This window comes from Zeugodacus cucurbitae, chromosome 6 (genome assembly GCF_028554725.1).
Source record: "Zeugodacus cucurbitae isolate PBARC_wt_2022May chromosome 6, idZeuCucr1.2, whole genome shotgun sequence".
Lineage (NCBI taxonomy): Eukaryota > Metazoa > Arthropoda > Insecta > Diptera > Tephritidae > Zeugodacus > Zeugodacus cucurbitae.
In genome coordinates, this window is record NC_071671.1 from 55062867 (window position 1) to 55080168 (window position 17302).

Below are 17302 nucleotides of genomic sequence, written 5' to 3' on the forward strand. Positions count from 1 at the left end.
TCGTAGTCGTAGTCAAACAAGGCATTGTCACATCGGGATCTACGCTGTATGATTAAAAATCTTACCGGATGCTAGCTGTTGAAGTTGCCAGGAGGAGGAATCATCTCATCACTTTCTACTGGAATGTCCCGCCCGTCAAGAATGATGCCTGCGAGATCAAAAAAAAAGACTTCCCGGAATTCACTTTTTCGAACAACCGCGCGAAATTGTGGATATATGTAGAAGTGAAAAATCTCTGCAGATTTCTAGTAGATCAGGGCGCTTTGTCGATTCCTAATACATAATCAAGGGGGGATCCTGGCTCAAACAAAAATGTTTCCCCACTGGCGAACAGCCATACAACCTAACCTAATCCATAATGGAGCATAAATTGCGTCTAAAATAATCTATGACCCCAGAGCCAATATCAAGAGGCAAATTATGAGTACAAAATTTATTTAGTTTTCCACATTTTAAATATCATACCAAATTCAATAAAAGATGAAAGACGCCTATAGCCTGAGGGTAGTTACACCGTCAACCCTTCTGAGAACACAACTAAGCGCAATATGTAATCACTGTGACTGATTATGTGACAACAGATTTAAAAAACAAAACTGAAATTTATCAAAAGAACTAAGAAATTAGATGACACTGCGCAGCAACAAAAAAAATGTTTCCTCCACAAAGTTAATTTGCTTGTTTACTTAAATTTCTTTACAAAACACGCCATAAAGGACTACAAATACACACTGCGAAAAAATAACAACAACAATGAAGAATGAACAACAGGATGTAACTGAAGGGGAGAGGAGTGTCGTGCGATATATTGAGTGTAAAAATGCATAAACCGTAAAATGGATTAAATTTCGTTTAAAATGCAAATTGAAAAATAAAAGCGACAAGGTGCCATGCAGCAACAACAGCAATAACTACAACACACCAGTTGGATGCTGCTAACGGTAAGTTAGGTATACATAGTGTCGGCAAGACGTTTGTATGAAAACATCAAAAGTTTACACAAAAAACACCTCATCAAAACATCAAAGAAAATCAATTTCTTGTTTTTCTTATGGTCCTCTCTTTTCCCCTCCATCTCTACACAGTTTTTCCGCACAACAAGAACTACAACAAAAGCAAATGAGACTAAATGTGAGTATATTGTAGCGCGCTTAAGTGAGATATGAGGGGAAGATAAAGTGGATAAAGTGCTTTTTGATAAGACGTTGGCAACACCTTGCCAAGTGGCTATTGGTTTTTTGGGTGGCAGCCAGAGCGGACGCTGGTGGAAAGAAGTCAACTGGAGTGCGTAAAAAAAACGCAATTTTTTCCTGTTTGCTTTCACCTTACTTCTGGAGGGAAAATCCCAAACAAAATTGATGTACCCCAGCCGCACTGCGACAGTTACAACAGCTGCACGACGAAATGTGACAGCCAGTACAACAACGGCAACATCAACACAACAAAACAACCACAAATTTCGTGCATAATAGAAAAATGAAATCTCAAATCTGCGATAAGGCCGGCTAAGGTGTTTCAAAAGCGTACGCACCTAAAAAAGGAAAGTCGAAAAAAATTTTCACAAAATGTTTAGGTGTGGAAGATTGAGTTGGTAGCGTATAAATTTGCGACAATCTGTGCGTATTACAGCAGACCCTGTAGGAAAATTCAGTCATACGCAAATGGGTCGATGGAAATTTTCGAAAATAAATAGATTGTTCTATATGCTCTTGAATCAAATTGCTGTATCTTGTTGATAATACATAATTTTGAACAAAAATCAGTATATTAGTTTCGCAAAGGTGTAATATTTTAGATTCCTATTTAAAGATCTCAAAAATGATAATGACGATAAGTAACACTGTTGATTTGGAATTTTTTAGGTTATGGATTTACAATATTCTGATGAAAGAACTCTACTGTGGAATAAGGAAATGTATTATTAACGACACGCATGGAAATCAATTGTGATTTGACAAAAAAATGAACAAAATTGTGGACACACACACAAAACCAAGATGGAAGTAGAGGTGTGTTCAAATAGCAAGGATATTAAATTTTAAAATTTCTGGGGCTTGGAAAATCCAATTTTCTAAATTTGTATGCAGCAGTCGCTAAGATTATAAGTGTTTTTAAAAGCTTGACGATTTTCATTGGTAAACGCTCACACATCGTTGGTTCTTTGTGAAAGAAATCGCTGAAAGAGTCAAAGGCTATTCCAAAAATCGAGTTTCAGAAGTATTTCTATGATTGGAAGAAGCGCTGGCATAAATGCATATTACCAAATAGAGAATATTTTGAGGGCGACAACATTAATGTTGACGAATGAATTTTTATTTTTTATTTTTCCAAAATACAAAAAAATCCCGTTAATTTTTGAACACATCTCTTTTCAGAAACCCCTTAATATTAAAATTCACGGATTTTGCCAAACTTTCGAAAGAGTATTCACAATAATTCTTACTAATAGTGGAAGTAAGGAAGCTGTTCGGGCGATTTCTGACCGAATTTTCATTTTCAAGTACTCCCAAGTGAGTTAGCATTGATTGAAATGGACTAGACTTCATTTGAAATATATATATATATTCAAAATATAGTGATATATACGGAATGTACATAATACAATATTTTATATTCTTATTAAAAATGATTATATGAAGACAATTCGGATACACTGTTTGTGATTACCTGTCTAAATTCATTTTGATACTTTTGACCGAGTTTTTTGCATATTTTTCCCCTCTTTTTTCAAGAACACTTATATTATAAACTATAATTCTTCATTGAATTTCGACATAATATGCCATCAGGACTCTCGAGCCTATAAAGGAGATAATGTATATGAGAATTCTAGAGGACGATCTATTTCCTTTGTTAGTCATAATTTAAATCAGCTGTATTGTTGCTTCATTCTTTTCTTCAGTTTTGATCAAAAGCTCCTTTTCCAATATGTTAGGTTAGGTTACTTTCGAAGAAGACGCAATAGAACTTGAAATACTTCTGGCTAAAGTAACTAAGACTATATATTTTCATTTAAAATCATATTTCTCTTCCTGTTTTGAGAAATTAAAAATTAATTTGTAGTTCTTCGATTCAACGAAATCCATAAAAACCTTCACGAAGGTTTGTTAATTATTCTTGACCTATTTACGTAAATCGCTAAAAACCTCAACATTATTGAACTAATCTGCTTTCTTGTAATTCTAATAGTACTATATTATTCTATAATCTTCGATTCAAATAGCTTTTATTTTTCCCACTGGGTATATCAGCTCAACACCCAAGCACTTAAATAGTGTTGCGATGCAGTGGAAAATACAGGCGCACCACAACACGAGCTTAATGCCGTGTTTATCAAATGCTGCTGCTCCAGATTAGTGCAAAATGTGCGACAAACTGCGCGTTTTTCCTCGGAAAGCGGAAGGAGAAAGGAATGAGGCGCGAATGTTGACAACTGTTACCAAACAACAACAAAGCGAAAAAAATACATTATTTACAATACAAATAACGGTAAAACCCACAGACGGATGAGGTGAAGAATAACGCGGAAATTAAATCCATTTAAGTGTTTAAAGCGACGCCGCAGAGTCGCTTGGTAATGGCCACCACTGTGGCGAAGCATGAGGGTTTTTTTAAAGAAATGAGTGTGAATAAACAGTTTTCGCTACTCTCATACATGCTTTGATGTTAGTTGGGGAGTATTTGTAGTATTCTTTAAGTCGCTTTAAGAATGATGAACAAACTGGCTAGCTTAGTTGCATGCAACAGTTGTCCCGAGCTCGATATTGGAGGTTAGAACCACAAATTTGTGAACTAATTTCTCACGAATCTTTATTTTTAACATTACACGAATCTCGAGAAACTCAAATTTTCTTAAAATTTTCAAATACAAAACCAACTACCGTTCCTCGTTTGTCATTACAAGCTTGCCACATTGGCATTGAACTGCATAGTAAATAAAATTTCAAGTACACTTTGAATATAACAGACAAATTGAAATTGATTTATTTTTTAAACTATTGAAATATTTAAGAAGAAAAAACACCAACAACAAGCAAACGACGAAGATTCTCAACAACGAACCAAACAACAGCAACAATGACCTCACAAGCCTCATCAGAGTGCGATGGTCCATCGTCCGGACCTTACGACGCCTATATACCACGTAACGGTGACTATCAAATTCCGCCAGATATACAAGACAAGATCAATGCCTTGCGTTTTCTACTCGAAACCGATCTCATCGCCTGTGATGCCAAATGGACGCTCTTCGTGGCCGCAGCACTCAGCTATCGCTACGATACGCAATTGAAGCCATTTCCACCGCGTTTTGTCACCACGGATGCGGGACTCGATATCGATGCGCTCATCTCGGTCATCAATGATACCCCAAAACTGCGTGTTGTGCTGCAGAATATTGTGGAGGAGAATTACGATGAATTCGATGCGGATGTTTTGGATCTGCTGCATCATGTGTTGGTCGTGCAACGTGAACCGTTGCTACATTTGGTGGATGATAATGATTTCGATGTGATACTGAGTAATATGGAACAAAGTGAACAGTTGCCGCGGCCGACACATGTCTTTCGCGTCTGCAATGTGCCGGTCATACACGAAGCCATACAGGAGGAGCCGACATACAACGAAGACGAACATTCGCCGAAATTGGCGTTTCATGGCAACCGGCTGGATTGTTTCTTCGCGATGTTGACGCAGGTCGGCGCTTGTAAACAGCAACCGCCGAATACGGAGAATGCCGGCGATGAACAGGATGTGCCGCTCAAATTGACCACCGATTTGCAAGTCGCTTTGCAGCATAGTCCGAATGGCGCCGGCTGGGGTGCTTCCAGTTGCGGTTCGATGATCTCGTGTGTGGCGATTTGTGAATTTGAGAATCATCCAGAATTTGTTTTCGGCGTTGCGTCGAGTTCTATAATCGAAGTGCGTAAACCGGATTTGGTGCGCATACGCTATTTGCTCTTCTATGGCAGCCGCTTTCCCGATGAAGATGAGCCGGAAGAGAAGCGTCCATCTAGCTGGTTGGGTCGCCATAAATACTCGTTATCGCTTGCTTGCTATATGTTGTTGTTGGCATCGATTGGTGTGGCCAATAGCGGCAGTGGGCAATATTGGAAGCAGATTGTCAGTAAGAAGGCGCATTTGCTGCTGGACTTCTGCAGACGCATTTTTACGCCAGAGTAGTGGGAAGGTGAAAGCGGGTTGTAGTTTTAAAAATGCTTGACAATTTTTTATTTATCTTTTATATATATTTCTGCTTTTGTGCACTGAATATTCTTAGTAAAATACTAAAATAAATAGTATTAAAAAAATTTCAAGTCTATTTTTTGACAATTTAGTTTAATTGGAAATTAGTTCTCGTGTAGATTTAACCCTCAAATGCATCAATTCAGACCCAAAATAGAGACTTCCGACCACTTTTATTTAATTTCATTAGGTCACTGTCAACTGAGTGGTTTTTAAATAACCATTAGTATTAAAAGCCCTGACTTTGAATAGAAATATTTATATCCCAAAATCCAATATGATGGTTGGATCCCATATATCTTGATGAATACTTTCTTTTAAGTATTGTTGCATATCTGAACTATGACTTTGTATAAGCTGACAGTTTCCATAGAAAATATCTATATTAATATTTATCGATATAATTAGTATCTGATAGTGATTTTTGTTCCAAAATATTGGAAATATTGAGTATATATAAGCTATAACTAAATGCCACTTAGCCTAACATAGCTTTATTATTCAAAATAGTTCAAAATATTTTCATTCTAAAAAAACAATCATTTCCTATCAATCCGTTGAAATAACGAAAATAAGACAAATTGTATCAAAATCATCGATTTATTATTTTAATAAATATAGGTAGGGTACATTGACCTCTGAAAATTAAAAATTTTACATTTATTTTATTTTATTTAATTTATTTTATGTTATTTTATTTTATTTTATTTTATTTTATTTTATTTTATTTTATTTTATTTTATTTTATTTTATTTTATTTCATTTATTTTATGTTATTTTATTTTATTTTATTTTATTTTATTTTATTTTATTTTATTTTATTTTATTTTATTTTAATTTATTTTATTTTATTTTATTTTATTTCATTTTATTTTGTTTTATTTTTTCTTTATTTAATTTAATTTATTTTAATTTAATTTAATTTAATTTAATTTATTTTATTTTATTTTATTTAATTTTATTTTATTTAATTTTATTTTATTTTATTTTATTTTATTTTGTTTTATTTTTTCTTTATTTAATTTAATTTAATTTAATTTAATTTAATTTAATTTAATTTAATTTAATTTAATTTAATTTAATTTAATTTAATTTAATTTAATTTATTTTATTTTATTTTATTTTATTTTATTTTATTTTATGTTATTTTATTTTATTTTATTTTATTTTATTTTATTTTATTTTATTTTATTTTATTTTATTTTATTTTATTTTATTTTATTTTATTTTATTTTATTTTATTTTATTTTATTTTATTTTATTTTATATTATATTATTTTATTTTATTTTATTTTATTTTATTTTATTTTATTTTATTTTATTTTATTTTATTTTATTTTATTTTATTTTATTTTATTTTATTTTATTTTATTTTATTTTATTTTATTTTATTTTATTTTATTTTATTTTATTTTATTTTATTTTATTTTATTTTATTTTATTTTATTTTATTTTATTTTATTTTATTTTATTTTATTTTATTTTATTTTATTTTATTTTATTTTATTTTATTTTATTTTATTTTATTTTATTTTATTTTATTTTATTTTATTTTATTTTATTTTATTTTATTTTATTTTATTTTATTTTATTTTATTTTATTTTATTTTATTTTATTTTATTTTATTTTATTTTATTTATTTTATTTTATTTTATTTTATTTTATTTACATAATACGACGAAACCCACGTACCATAGTGTCCATATGTGATAAGTGCCAGCTTCGCTCTTTTAAATCCAGCGGCTCTCATTCTCGCCACCATTTCATGAAAGCTGAAGTAAGCTGCGCAGTCCATAATAATTCGCAAATTTTCTTTGCTCAAGAAACACTTGATACCCGACTTTTACGACTCCAAATCTTGAAAATACTCTTACGTACACTTTAAACTAATACAGCACAATATTTAACACTAATTATTAATTAAGAATTAAGTATTTTATTATTAACAACATTATAACACGCACTGCAAAATAAACGCTGCCGAAGTTGTCACAAGCTGAAGTGGAAATAACTAGCGGAATTTCCTTGCCAAAGCTTTTGGGATATTCCTCTTCACTGGAAGCGGGCATCTTAATGAATTTATGGAGCTTTCCACTTATTGCGTAGATAATTAACGCTAAAAAGTATGCAGCAAAATATTGTGGATCATTGCATATGAAGATGAATGAAAGCTCAATAAGGCACATATTTATTGTTGCTAGTACAAAAACTAATTTTATTAATATAAATCGTACATCAAAGCAATGAAACTTTTATGCAAATGTAAAATCGTTACCAAGGATCGTCTATGCAACATATGCATTCTTTGTCGCTACAGCTGATTCGTCATATGCTAATTCCTATTGTATACTTTTCTACGTTAATTTTCTTTTTATATTGCGAATATTTAGCTACATTCATTAAGATGCCTATTTCCAATAGATGAAATTTTTTCGTAGCAAATTCCTTCACATCATTTCTCGGCTAGACGGCGTTTGCTTCAGAGCAGTTATTTTTTATTTGTAATGAGTAATGTGTGAGTTTAGAATTTATTTGTAATTAAATTTCTTAAAATAAGTGATAAAAAATGCGATTTCTTTAGTTAAAAATACTAAATCGTGGCAAAGTGCTTTATATGTGAAAATTAAGGTGTGATACTAGAACTAGCTTATTACTAGCTTATTGTTTCATCGAAGCGCTAACGAGCATGAGAGCAGAAGCAACATAGTACATCTCGTACATCAAATATTGATTATATGTGTGTATGTGGATATGCATACAGCTGTGTGCATAACTGAAGGGTGAGGAGAGTGATTTTGAAAAAATATTTTTATTGTGAATTTTTATAATATTTTTATGGGTTTTTTTGCCGGTTTCACGAATTTTTTTCATTGAAAATTTAATTAAATTTAATTTTAATTTTAAAATTTATTTAACTTTGTACTTAAGTTGGTTTTCAACATTATTCAAAATTGACATACAAAAAATTAAAATGCATGCATGTTGAAAAAAAAATAATGGAAATCAGCTGATAGAAAATCGTAACCATAGTTACATTTGACAATATTTAAATAATATTTAAATGGGAAAACGAGATAATTTAATTAAAAATTAAGGCAAATGGTGAAACTGAAATAGATAATTTTTCACTTAAATTAGTTTCGTGAAACTGACTGTTAGAATATTATATAAATACATATATTCACTGAAATTCAATTAATTTATTATAATAACTTACGAGTTGAAGGCAAATATTGAGTTGTACCGCACAAAATTCTATTTAAGATCATCTGTTCGTTCAACAAACCCACACAAATCAGCGATTTTTCTCAATTTCTCTCAATTTTTGTGGAATTTTTGGTACTGAAAAACATAAATAATTTTGCATTGAGTCAAACAAACTGCATTGACAAAATAATAGATGTGGATAGGCTTTCGTACGGGAGTACTGATACGTTCTGGCTTTGATTTTTTATTTACATATACAGAGGTAGTGAAAATTATTTACATATCGGATGTTTTTTTACAAGTTTCACAAAAAACACATTCGCTTGTTGTTGTTGTTGTTGTCGCAGGGTAACAAAATGCTATGTTGTTGTAAACCTTGATCTATTCCTGAGCGAATGAAGTCAGTTTGGCAAGAATAGCTGGAAATATGGCGGAGAAATAAGTAAATGAACTGAAGACTCGCAGTAGTCAAAAGTATTTACACACAACTTGAACTCTATTATCCTGTTCTTATGTAATGATAACTTTAAAATTTTAATGTTCAGTATAAGCTCCTATTCTAAGGCGATACATCCATAATTGGTTACATTATCATTGTCATCAATAACAGCCTGCTTTATGGTCCGAATTGAGTCAACATAATTGTGCGCTAAGTTAACAGTTAATTTAGACCAAATGTCGGTAATTTCGGCGTTTTCGTTTATTATATCAATCGTCCCTGATATTTGACGAAAGACCAAACATTTTGACTAAAGTTTTGGTCAGGGCTGTGCGGACGTTAACTTCATTTGCTTCATTTAAAACTTTTGTAGGTAAAGATCCTTCATGAAATGAAGCATTGTCCTGTTGTAAAATGTAGTCAATAGTTGGAAAAGGCCGACTAACCACTACAATGACATGGTCGTGTGAATTTTGATATATCCGGATGATTTAGGGTCCCTAAATTAGTAGCAAATCTCCAAAACTTAAGTAAGGAAAACTTCCCCAAAAAATCAGCATGTCACCTCCGACTCTGTTTAGCGCCTAAACTGCATATTTCTTATTTTCACGTGGTAAATGCATAAAGCGTTTGATAAACATGCCCTAGAATCAAAATTCAGCATTATCTGCCCATGACAAGCTCCAGGATCTAATTTAAGACAAAAGACTGGCATATCGTTTTTTTTATTTTCGGAAATATTGACCCAATTGACCAATTTTTGCCAAACGTCAGGTATTTATGTTAACTTCTTTATTGTCCTTTTATCTTAAATTGTCCTTGTAAAATTTCGTGTCCTTTTTTTTAATAACATTATAAACAGTATTCCATCAATTTGTGTAAATTTTAACTAACTCTGAAGACGAAACCCGAGTCTTAAACTTAGTAACAGTCTCCGATGTAGTTATAATCGATAATTCCTTTGTTTTCTGCTGTTTATTTACCACTTTTTATATTTTAGGGCTGAATTAGGTTGTTATGAATACAATAGAATCCAATCACTACTCTTGCTCAAACCAAATTCAAGGATAAAATGTGTATAAATACTTTTGACTACTGCGAGTCATCGGTTCATTTGCTCATTTCTCTGTTATATGTCCAGCTATTCTCACCAAACTGGCATCATTCGCTTAGGAATGGATCAAGGTTTCCAACAACATAGCATTTTACTACCCTGCGACGACAACAACAACAACAAGCGAATGTGTTTTGTGTGAAACTTGTAAAAAAACATCCGATGTGCGCCAATGCCAACCTGTTGACAACTTATCTGCAAAAAGGTATCATCAGATCAGTTGAGGCTAATATGATATAGTTTTAAACGAAAAAGATTACAGACAAGAATTTATAAATTCATATATACTGCCTTAATGATAAGGTGAGGAGAACTTATAGTACTAATCCAATAAAACGGATTCTTGTCAAATCAATTCGGAATTTCCGGTTCACTTTCATAGCAGTCCTACTATATTATATATATTTTTCAGAATTAATCATACTTTGGAATAGTTTTAGGGTGATAACTACAAGTTTCAATACAGTACGGAGCAGCTATATAGAAAAAATCCATCAAACTTTTTACTCCATACCATAAAATAAATAAATTGTTCGAATAGATGATACAACAACAACGAAATCTTTACACCAAAAAATAAGTTATATTTCTCTAACAAATATTAGCTTTGCCATCATCCACTCTTGGAACTTCAAGCGCTTAAAATTCGATTTGAGAACCCGTTTCGTAAAAAACTCTAAAATCACTGTCAGCAAAGACAACGTGTACGCTAGCAAAATTGTGCACGAACAAACCTCCAGAGAATCAATAACACCAAATACTACTAAAATCAGTACAAAGACTGAGTGGCAACACCAGCAGCTCGAAGAGTGTAGAATTAGAAAAAGAAAAAGTAAATCACAAAATGTCAATGTCGCAGCAGCAAACCCCACGAGATTGTACGCTGCTTGCGAAGCGAGCGAGCATTTTGTGATTAATGGTTTTTCGCAAAAATGGCATTAGCAAATGTTGCAAGGGTGTGACAAGCAAATCATAGAAAAATCACTGCACTTTCCACTTTTTTTCCAACTGCCAGTTGATATACAACACCAATGACTTACACATATTAAAGTGGATCTAAAGCTGTTGCTAGAAGCTTGCTGAGAAGAGATTAAAATTCTAAATTTGTAATGCACCTTGACTTCATTTTAAAATGTTCTAAAATACAATTTTTCATAATATATATTTTGCAGTCACTCTTCTCTTTCATTCACTGTCTCTCACTTCCTTCTGGAGCCAAACAGCTGTTGCTGGGACGCCAATGCTGCCGCCATCATAAAAGCGCCAAATTTATTTGCTTTAGCCATTCAATAAGCTCAAAAGCCTACAGTGCTTTGCGCACATCCTGAGAAAGCTATGACATGGCCACCACCGCTTGCATTCAGCACACACACACACACTCAAACAAGGTACGGTATTTACGGCCTAACCCAGCGTTATGGGTGTAGCTTCCGCTCCCGCAACGCTGTGCCGCTGGTAAACCCACTCAAGCTTGGGGGCTCAACCGGCGTCAGGCATGAGTAGTGCACTGCTTGCTCTCATGATGGACAGCTGCTGCGCGTTTTTCGGCTAGCGGTTTTTTCCATTTTCCGCTACTCCCTTGGGGTGACCGGAAATCTATGACCGCACTTAGCACTCGGTAGTACTACGTATAATTCCTAATTCGTTTGTCATTGTTGTTAGAAGTGCGGTGGTAGTTGTTGCAATTGTTGTTGTTAGAAGTAGTTGTTATTGTTTGCCGTTATCTATAGTTTGCTATTTTTGCCATTACACTGGGATCAAAAGTTATTTGCAAGCGCGTGTAGAGGGTGAGTGCGGTGCTCTACATATGGACCGTGTACCCGTCCCTTCAGAAGGAAAAGTTGACCCCAATTTTTTAGACAAGTTCAGTTGTTGTTTGCTTCAATGTGACATTTATGCTAAGCCTAATAGTTCTGTGCATTATTGATATATCTGTTGTGATTTGTATGTCTCTCTAATGGCAGACTCTTGTGCGGCAGAGCAACAGCGCAAAAGTTTTGGCGGGGACCTGTTTTCTTTATAAATGCTTTTAAAAGTAGTCTTCCTGAAATTATATTGAATTTACGATATCTATTTTTGTGAGATTTCTTTTTGTTTATATTGCAATAAAAGTGCAGTATCTTGCGTTTATTTGATAAATTTCGAACTGTATCTAGAGTTGCTTTTAAACATGTTATCGAATTCGGCATCTAAGTAAGAAAGACTCGACTTGGTAACCGCTAAGTTTTACTATTAAATTGACGCCACAGAAGATCCGAGATACATTACACTGAAATAGCCACGAAACCCCAAATCTTTCAGCTATGTCATTAAGAAAAGGAGGAGCAATATGGCGCATCAGTCGAAATCACGTAGAGGTCCTTCAGTGATTTCAGAACCAAAAAGAAATCTTATTGTATTATACTTGAAATGTGTAACTTCAGAGGTTGAAAAGGTTTTTTCTTGTAATTGTTTTCTTTGGTTAACATAGCGTTTGGTAGAACTTTGCTTATGACCTTCAACTTGATTGCCATACTGGATGATGGATGGGTTCCATTACTTACTACCTTACAAACTCTTTCAGAGCATATAGCCAAAAAATGTCTTCGAAAATCATTTTCGTGTCTACTAATAACCGGGAGACATTTTCATAAGATTTTGGCCATTTAAATGGACCTATTAGGTCTACAACTTTGCTTCCGCCGTTTTCCAATATATATCTCAAGGGTCAAGCACTGGTCGATTAAATCGATTAAATCGTTTTATATCGATCTTGGACATTTGTGTCAACATTAACCTAATATATCCGTCACAGTTATAGCTGGTTTTCTACCCACAGGTTTTTACTGTAAAAATAGGGGACCAATGGAGTATTGTAAGTAGTCGAGGTAGTATGCTAGTTCGTAAATATAGAGCCTTGCCTGAAGCAATGCCTTAGACTCGGCGTTATCTATCTTGAAAACGTGTTTAAAATAGATATATGTATACCCCAAGAGCTATTTTCATTACTTCAACTAAAATAGGTAAAGTCTACATTTGTCCCTTCTGAATAGTATTCCGTGAGATTGTTTTGCTCGGAAAAATGTGATTTTGAGCTAAAACTGGAAATAATCGATTAGATATATAGACTCGTTTCGCCTTCACATCATATTTATGTGTAAGATAACTGCATCAAAAAAGATATTAGCTCACACATTTTTCCAGACCTCATATACCGAAAATATCGATTTTAATCACTTTCTTTGACTTTATGATATAAGCATATTTAATCTTTTCGGCGATGATGGACCATAAAAAGTTTAGTGAAAACAGGACACAACGCTTCTTATTAAAAATTTGCGAAGTACTGTTAAATATGGTTTAAGAAACTTGATTCTTAGGGGATGTATGACAGTTTCTGGAGTTGGAAAGCTGATCTTTATTAGAAGAAAAATTGACAATGACCAATATTAGAAATTTTGAAGCAAAATTTAAAGCAGTCAGTTGAAAAAAATGGGCTTAACTGATGCTTATGTTTTAAAACAACTCAACGACCCAAAACATACTGCATATTTGGTTCGCGTATGGATGCTATATAATACGCGAAACAGCTTCGCACCTCTCCACAAGGCCTGGACCTCAATCCCATTGAATACTTAAGCGATTACATGAAAAAGAATTTTTAAAAACATACAATTTCGTATGTGTCACTTCAAAAAAGGGCTTAATAGAAGAGTGGAACAAAATACCGACTACTTTTACAACTACACTCATATCTTCGATGCTAAATAGAATGAAAGACCCACAAACTACTATATTTTAAGTTTCTAAACAAATGTGTCGCGTATAACATAATAGTAAAGATATTGATTACATAAATGTGTAACGTACGATAAAATATGACGCAAAAAATTTGTTCAATTTAAGCTTTTTTTAATTTATCATTTTTATTTTGAAATATATTCAATCAATTTGCATATAAATTATACTATTTCCAAGTTTTCTTTTATCTATAGAGTTCATTCATTTGAGTGGATTAAAAACGGAAATTTTCATTTTAGAGTACCGTACGATGAAATATGACGCTGACTGTATATATTTTAAAAATAAAATAATATTTCACTTATTCTCTCTTTCCTAGAGGGATAGTCCATAGACAAACCCACAATCAAATACAGCATCATTCACAGGAACGCAATGACTTCATCATATAAATTTTCATCTCTTTGAAATAACTGCAAATTAGAAATTATTACGCCCGTTTTTATGTTTTTGGCATTTCTGCTACATTTAGCAACAAAATGAATACGCAGAAAAATAGAGGGGCGAACAAGCCAACAATTCATATCTAGCCGAAAAGGGCTGCAATAAGCAGCGGAGTGGAGAAAAATCCCGAAGTGATGTGGCAAATACTTGTTTAAGCACAGATGACAGCTGCTAATCTAGTGCTGCATTGCCAACTCAACTTCAATGCAAAAACAGACGCCCACCAGACCGCCACACCCACTCAAATATATATATATATACACATACATATATTGTATTGTATAATATACAAGTATTGTATATGCTCATATTTGACTTCGTAGTGAGAGGACAGTGCGTCATCAATGCCACCCTCATTTTGCAGTGCAACATTGCGTCGATCGGTCAACGCGGTAGACGCTTTGTGTGGCAATTGCCAATTGCCTTGGCTGCGGGGTTGTAATGCACTGTGGTTGCTGGCAATGCTGCAAAGTGCGTTATTTTATTAACTAAATTATAACTGGCTTCACTACAACAGTACTAGATGATCAGGTATGGAAGCTCTTTGATTTAAACCAATTGAATTCACTATCTGTCCTATTACCGATAAACTACTATGCTATCTCTATTGTGTTATCCTAATCGATTTATTTTATGCCAGTTGTTTGTTCGATTCATCACTATTCAAGGTTTCAGAGAAAGCTTTTAATAATATATACAATATATTTACAAGATCGTTCATGATAAACCTTGAAACTTATATCTGTCGTCCACGTTCGAGTGATATTCTCTGATTTGCATGTGACGTCCGTTTGACAGTTGCTTTCTGATATACATGTGGCACCCAATTGATATCTGTAATGAGGCTTCCATATGACAACCATTTGAGATCTGACATTCATTTGACAGCTGGTATCTGACATTCATCTCACATCCATTTGGCAGCTGGCATCTGATATTCATCTCACATCCATTTGACAGCTGGCATCTGATATTCATATGACGTCCCTTTAACATCTGATATCAGACATCAATCTGACGTCCGTTTGAAGGGAGTTATCTGACAACAATGCGACGTCTGTTTGAAGCTGCCATCTGACATCCATCTAATTTTCTTTTGACAGATACTATATGAAGTCTATGGGACATCTGTTTGACATCTGCTATCAGACATCCATATGACGTCGGTTTGACATTTGCCATTTGATAGATGTATGACATCTGACGTCCATTTGATGGAATTCATCTGACATCCATCTGACGTCCGTTTGACATCTACCATCTGACCACCGTTTGACATATACCATTTGATATTCATGTGACGTCCGTTTGGTAGTGCCTTCTGTCATCTGATGTCCGTTTGACATCCTTATCTGACATCCATCTGATGTAGATTTGACATCATTCATGTGATACCCGTATCCATTGGCATCCGTTTGGCAGATATTGATATGAGATCCCTTTGACAAATACCATCTGACATCCATCTGACCACAGTTTGACTATTTATTTAGATTTTTTGATAATTTAAAACAAATTATTTTTCTTCTCTTATGCAATAAATTATTATCAGCTTTAACTAAATTCCAGAACTTTTCCACTTTCGCTTTTGCGACCTTCTTCGCCAAATAATACAAGCAATTTGTTCATAATCACGCGCACACCTGGTCCATGGCCATTAGGCAACCGGGTTCAATATAATTGGACATTATAATATTTAATTTAGCAACTGAGCCAGCAGCCCGTACTCATTTCGTAAAGCTTAACCCTTTCGCTTTCGTGAGCAACTAATCTTTTGGAGGTGCATTACGCTTGAGCGCCTTGGCATATGCTACGATTTTCTACCAAACTCTTCAGAAGTATGTCGCTTTGTATATTTGCTTTTGTTGTTGTTTGTAAGAATGCTGGTTGTATGATAACCAAGTCATTGAAAGTCATTCGCGTACAAATAAAGCGCAATTATTTACTGCCAATGAGATATAAGTATTCTACTGCCACCGAGTTCTTTGCGCTCAAATAATTGCCCTCATGGGACAATCTTTGAGAAACTTCTTTCCTTTTTGCTTTCGCAGTTGTTTATTTTTCCATAGCTTCCACTTTCATTTCGATACCTTTCTACTATTTGTTTTTGTTTTTGTAGATTTTTAAGATATTTACTTGGTGTCAGCGTCAAAGTTGCTGTGCGCCACTTACCAGCGGCTCCAATGACATGTCGCAATTTCTGTGCCAAAAAGTTAAACATTTACTTTTTTTCTCTCTCCAATACACACAAAGCGAATTAACCCGCACAATTTAGAAGAACTTTTTTTGTTGTTGTTGTATTTCTTTTTTGTATTTATTTTATATTTTATTTGTTGCTGTTTTGAGGTTGAAAAGTTTTCATCAGTGATTTATAGGGGTATTCATGGTTCAATCTCCATAACCGATGTGCAACAGTTGCGCCTCAGCTGTTCGCCAAGCTGCTGGTGGCGTTCGGTCGCTTTGCTTTGGTTTGTTGGTTTTGTTGTTTGTTTGCTTGGCCTCCACATGTATTTTTGGCAAACTTTTCATACCTTTGGGCAAACTTTGCTTTTAAGTGCGCACTTTTTCTTCTTCCACTCGAAGATGACTTCATTCCGCCTAAGTGGAGCAAGTAGCGAGAGCGACGCCTTATGAATGAGGGTCTGCATAGGCAAATCGAATTTTTGTGCCTCATCACCGCTTGAAGAGCCAAAGCATCGACCGCATCTGCCTTTTGTTGCACGCGCTTTACCTGTTCTTTGCTGCGTTGTTGTATTGTGTGAAAATTGTTATTGGAAAGTTCAATTCTCTGGGGTGTCATATTTTTTACGCATAGCATATCAGTGACTGCATTAATAAATTACGGTACATAAAATAGGTGGGTAAGTATTTGTATCTACTCATAAGTATCCCAAGTTTTTGCTGTGTTAAAATTATGCTTCAGTGCACATATAAATACATATACATATATCTATATACATATATATTCAGCTAAAAAACTCCATTTCCAAATAATGTATAGCATTTTCACACTTTACATTCAATCTAAAGTTCGTATCCATATGTATTCACACAGAGTTCAGTGTCACGCCAC

General features: G+C 33.7%; 1 protein-coding gene across 1 annotated transcript; it reads left to right on the forward strand.

The window, feature by feature from the left end:
• Window positions 1-3891: 3891 nt before the first annotated feature.
• On the forward strand, window positions 3892-5309 carry LOC105217306 (protein mono-ADP-ribosyltransferase Parp16). The gene has a single exon (XM_011192242.3). It carries the CDS (start codon window positions 4078-4080, stop codon window positions 5179-5181), a length of 1104 nt encoding a protein of 367 aa, XP_011190544.1. The 5' UTR covers window positions 3892-4077; the 3' UTR covers window positions 5182-5309.
• The last annotated feature ends 11993 nt before the right edge of the window (window positions 5310-17302 follow it).

What these genes read in the sequence shown, in the direction of transcription:
- LOC105217306 (XM_011192242.3), top strand. Translation starts at nt 4,078, where the DNA reads ATGACCTCACAAGCCTCATCAGAGTGCGATGGTCCATCGTCCGGACCT.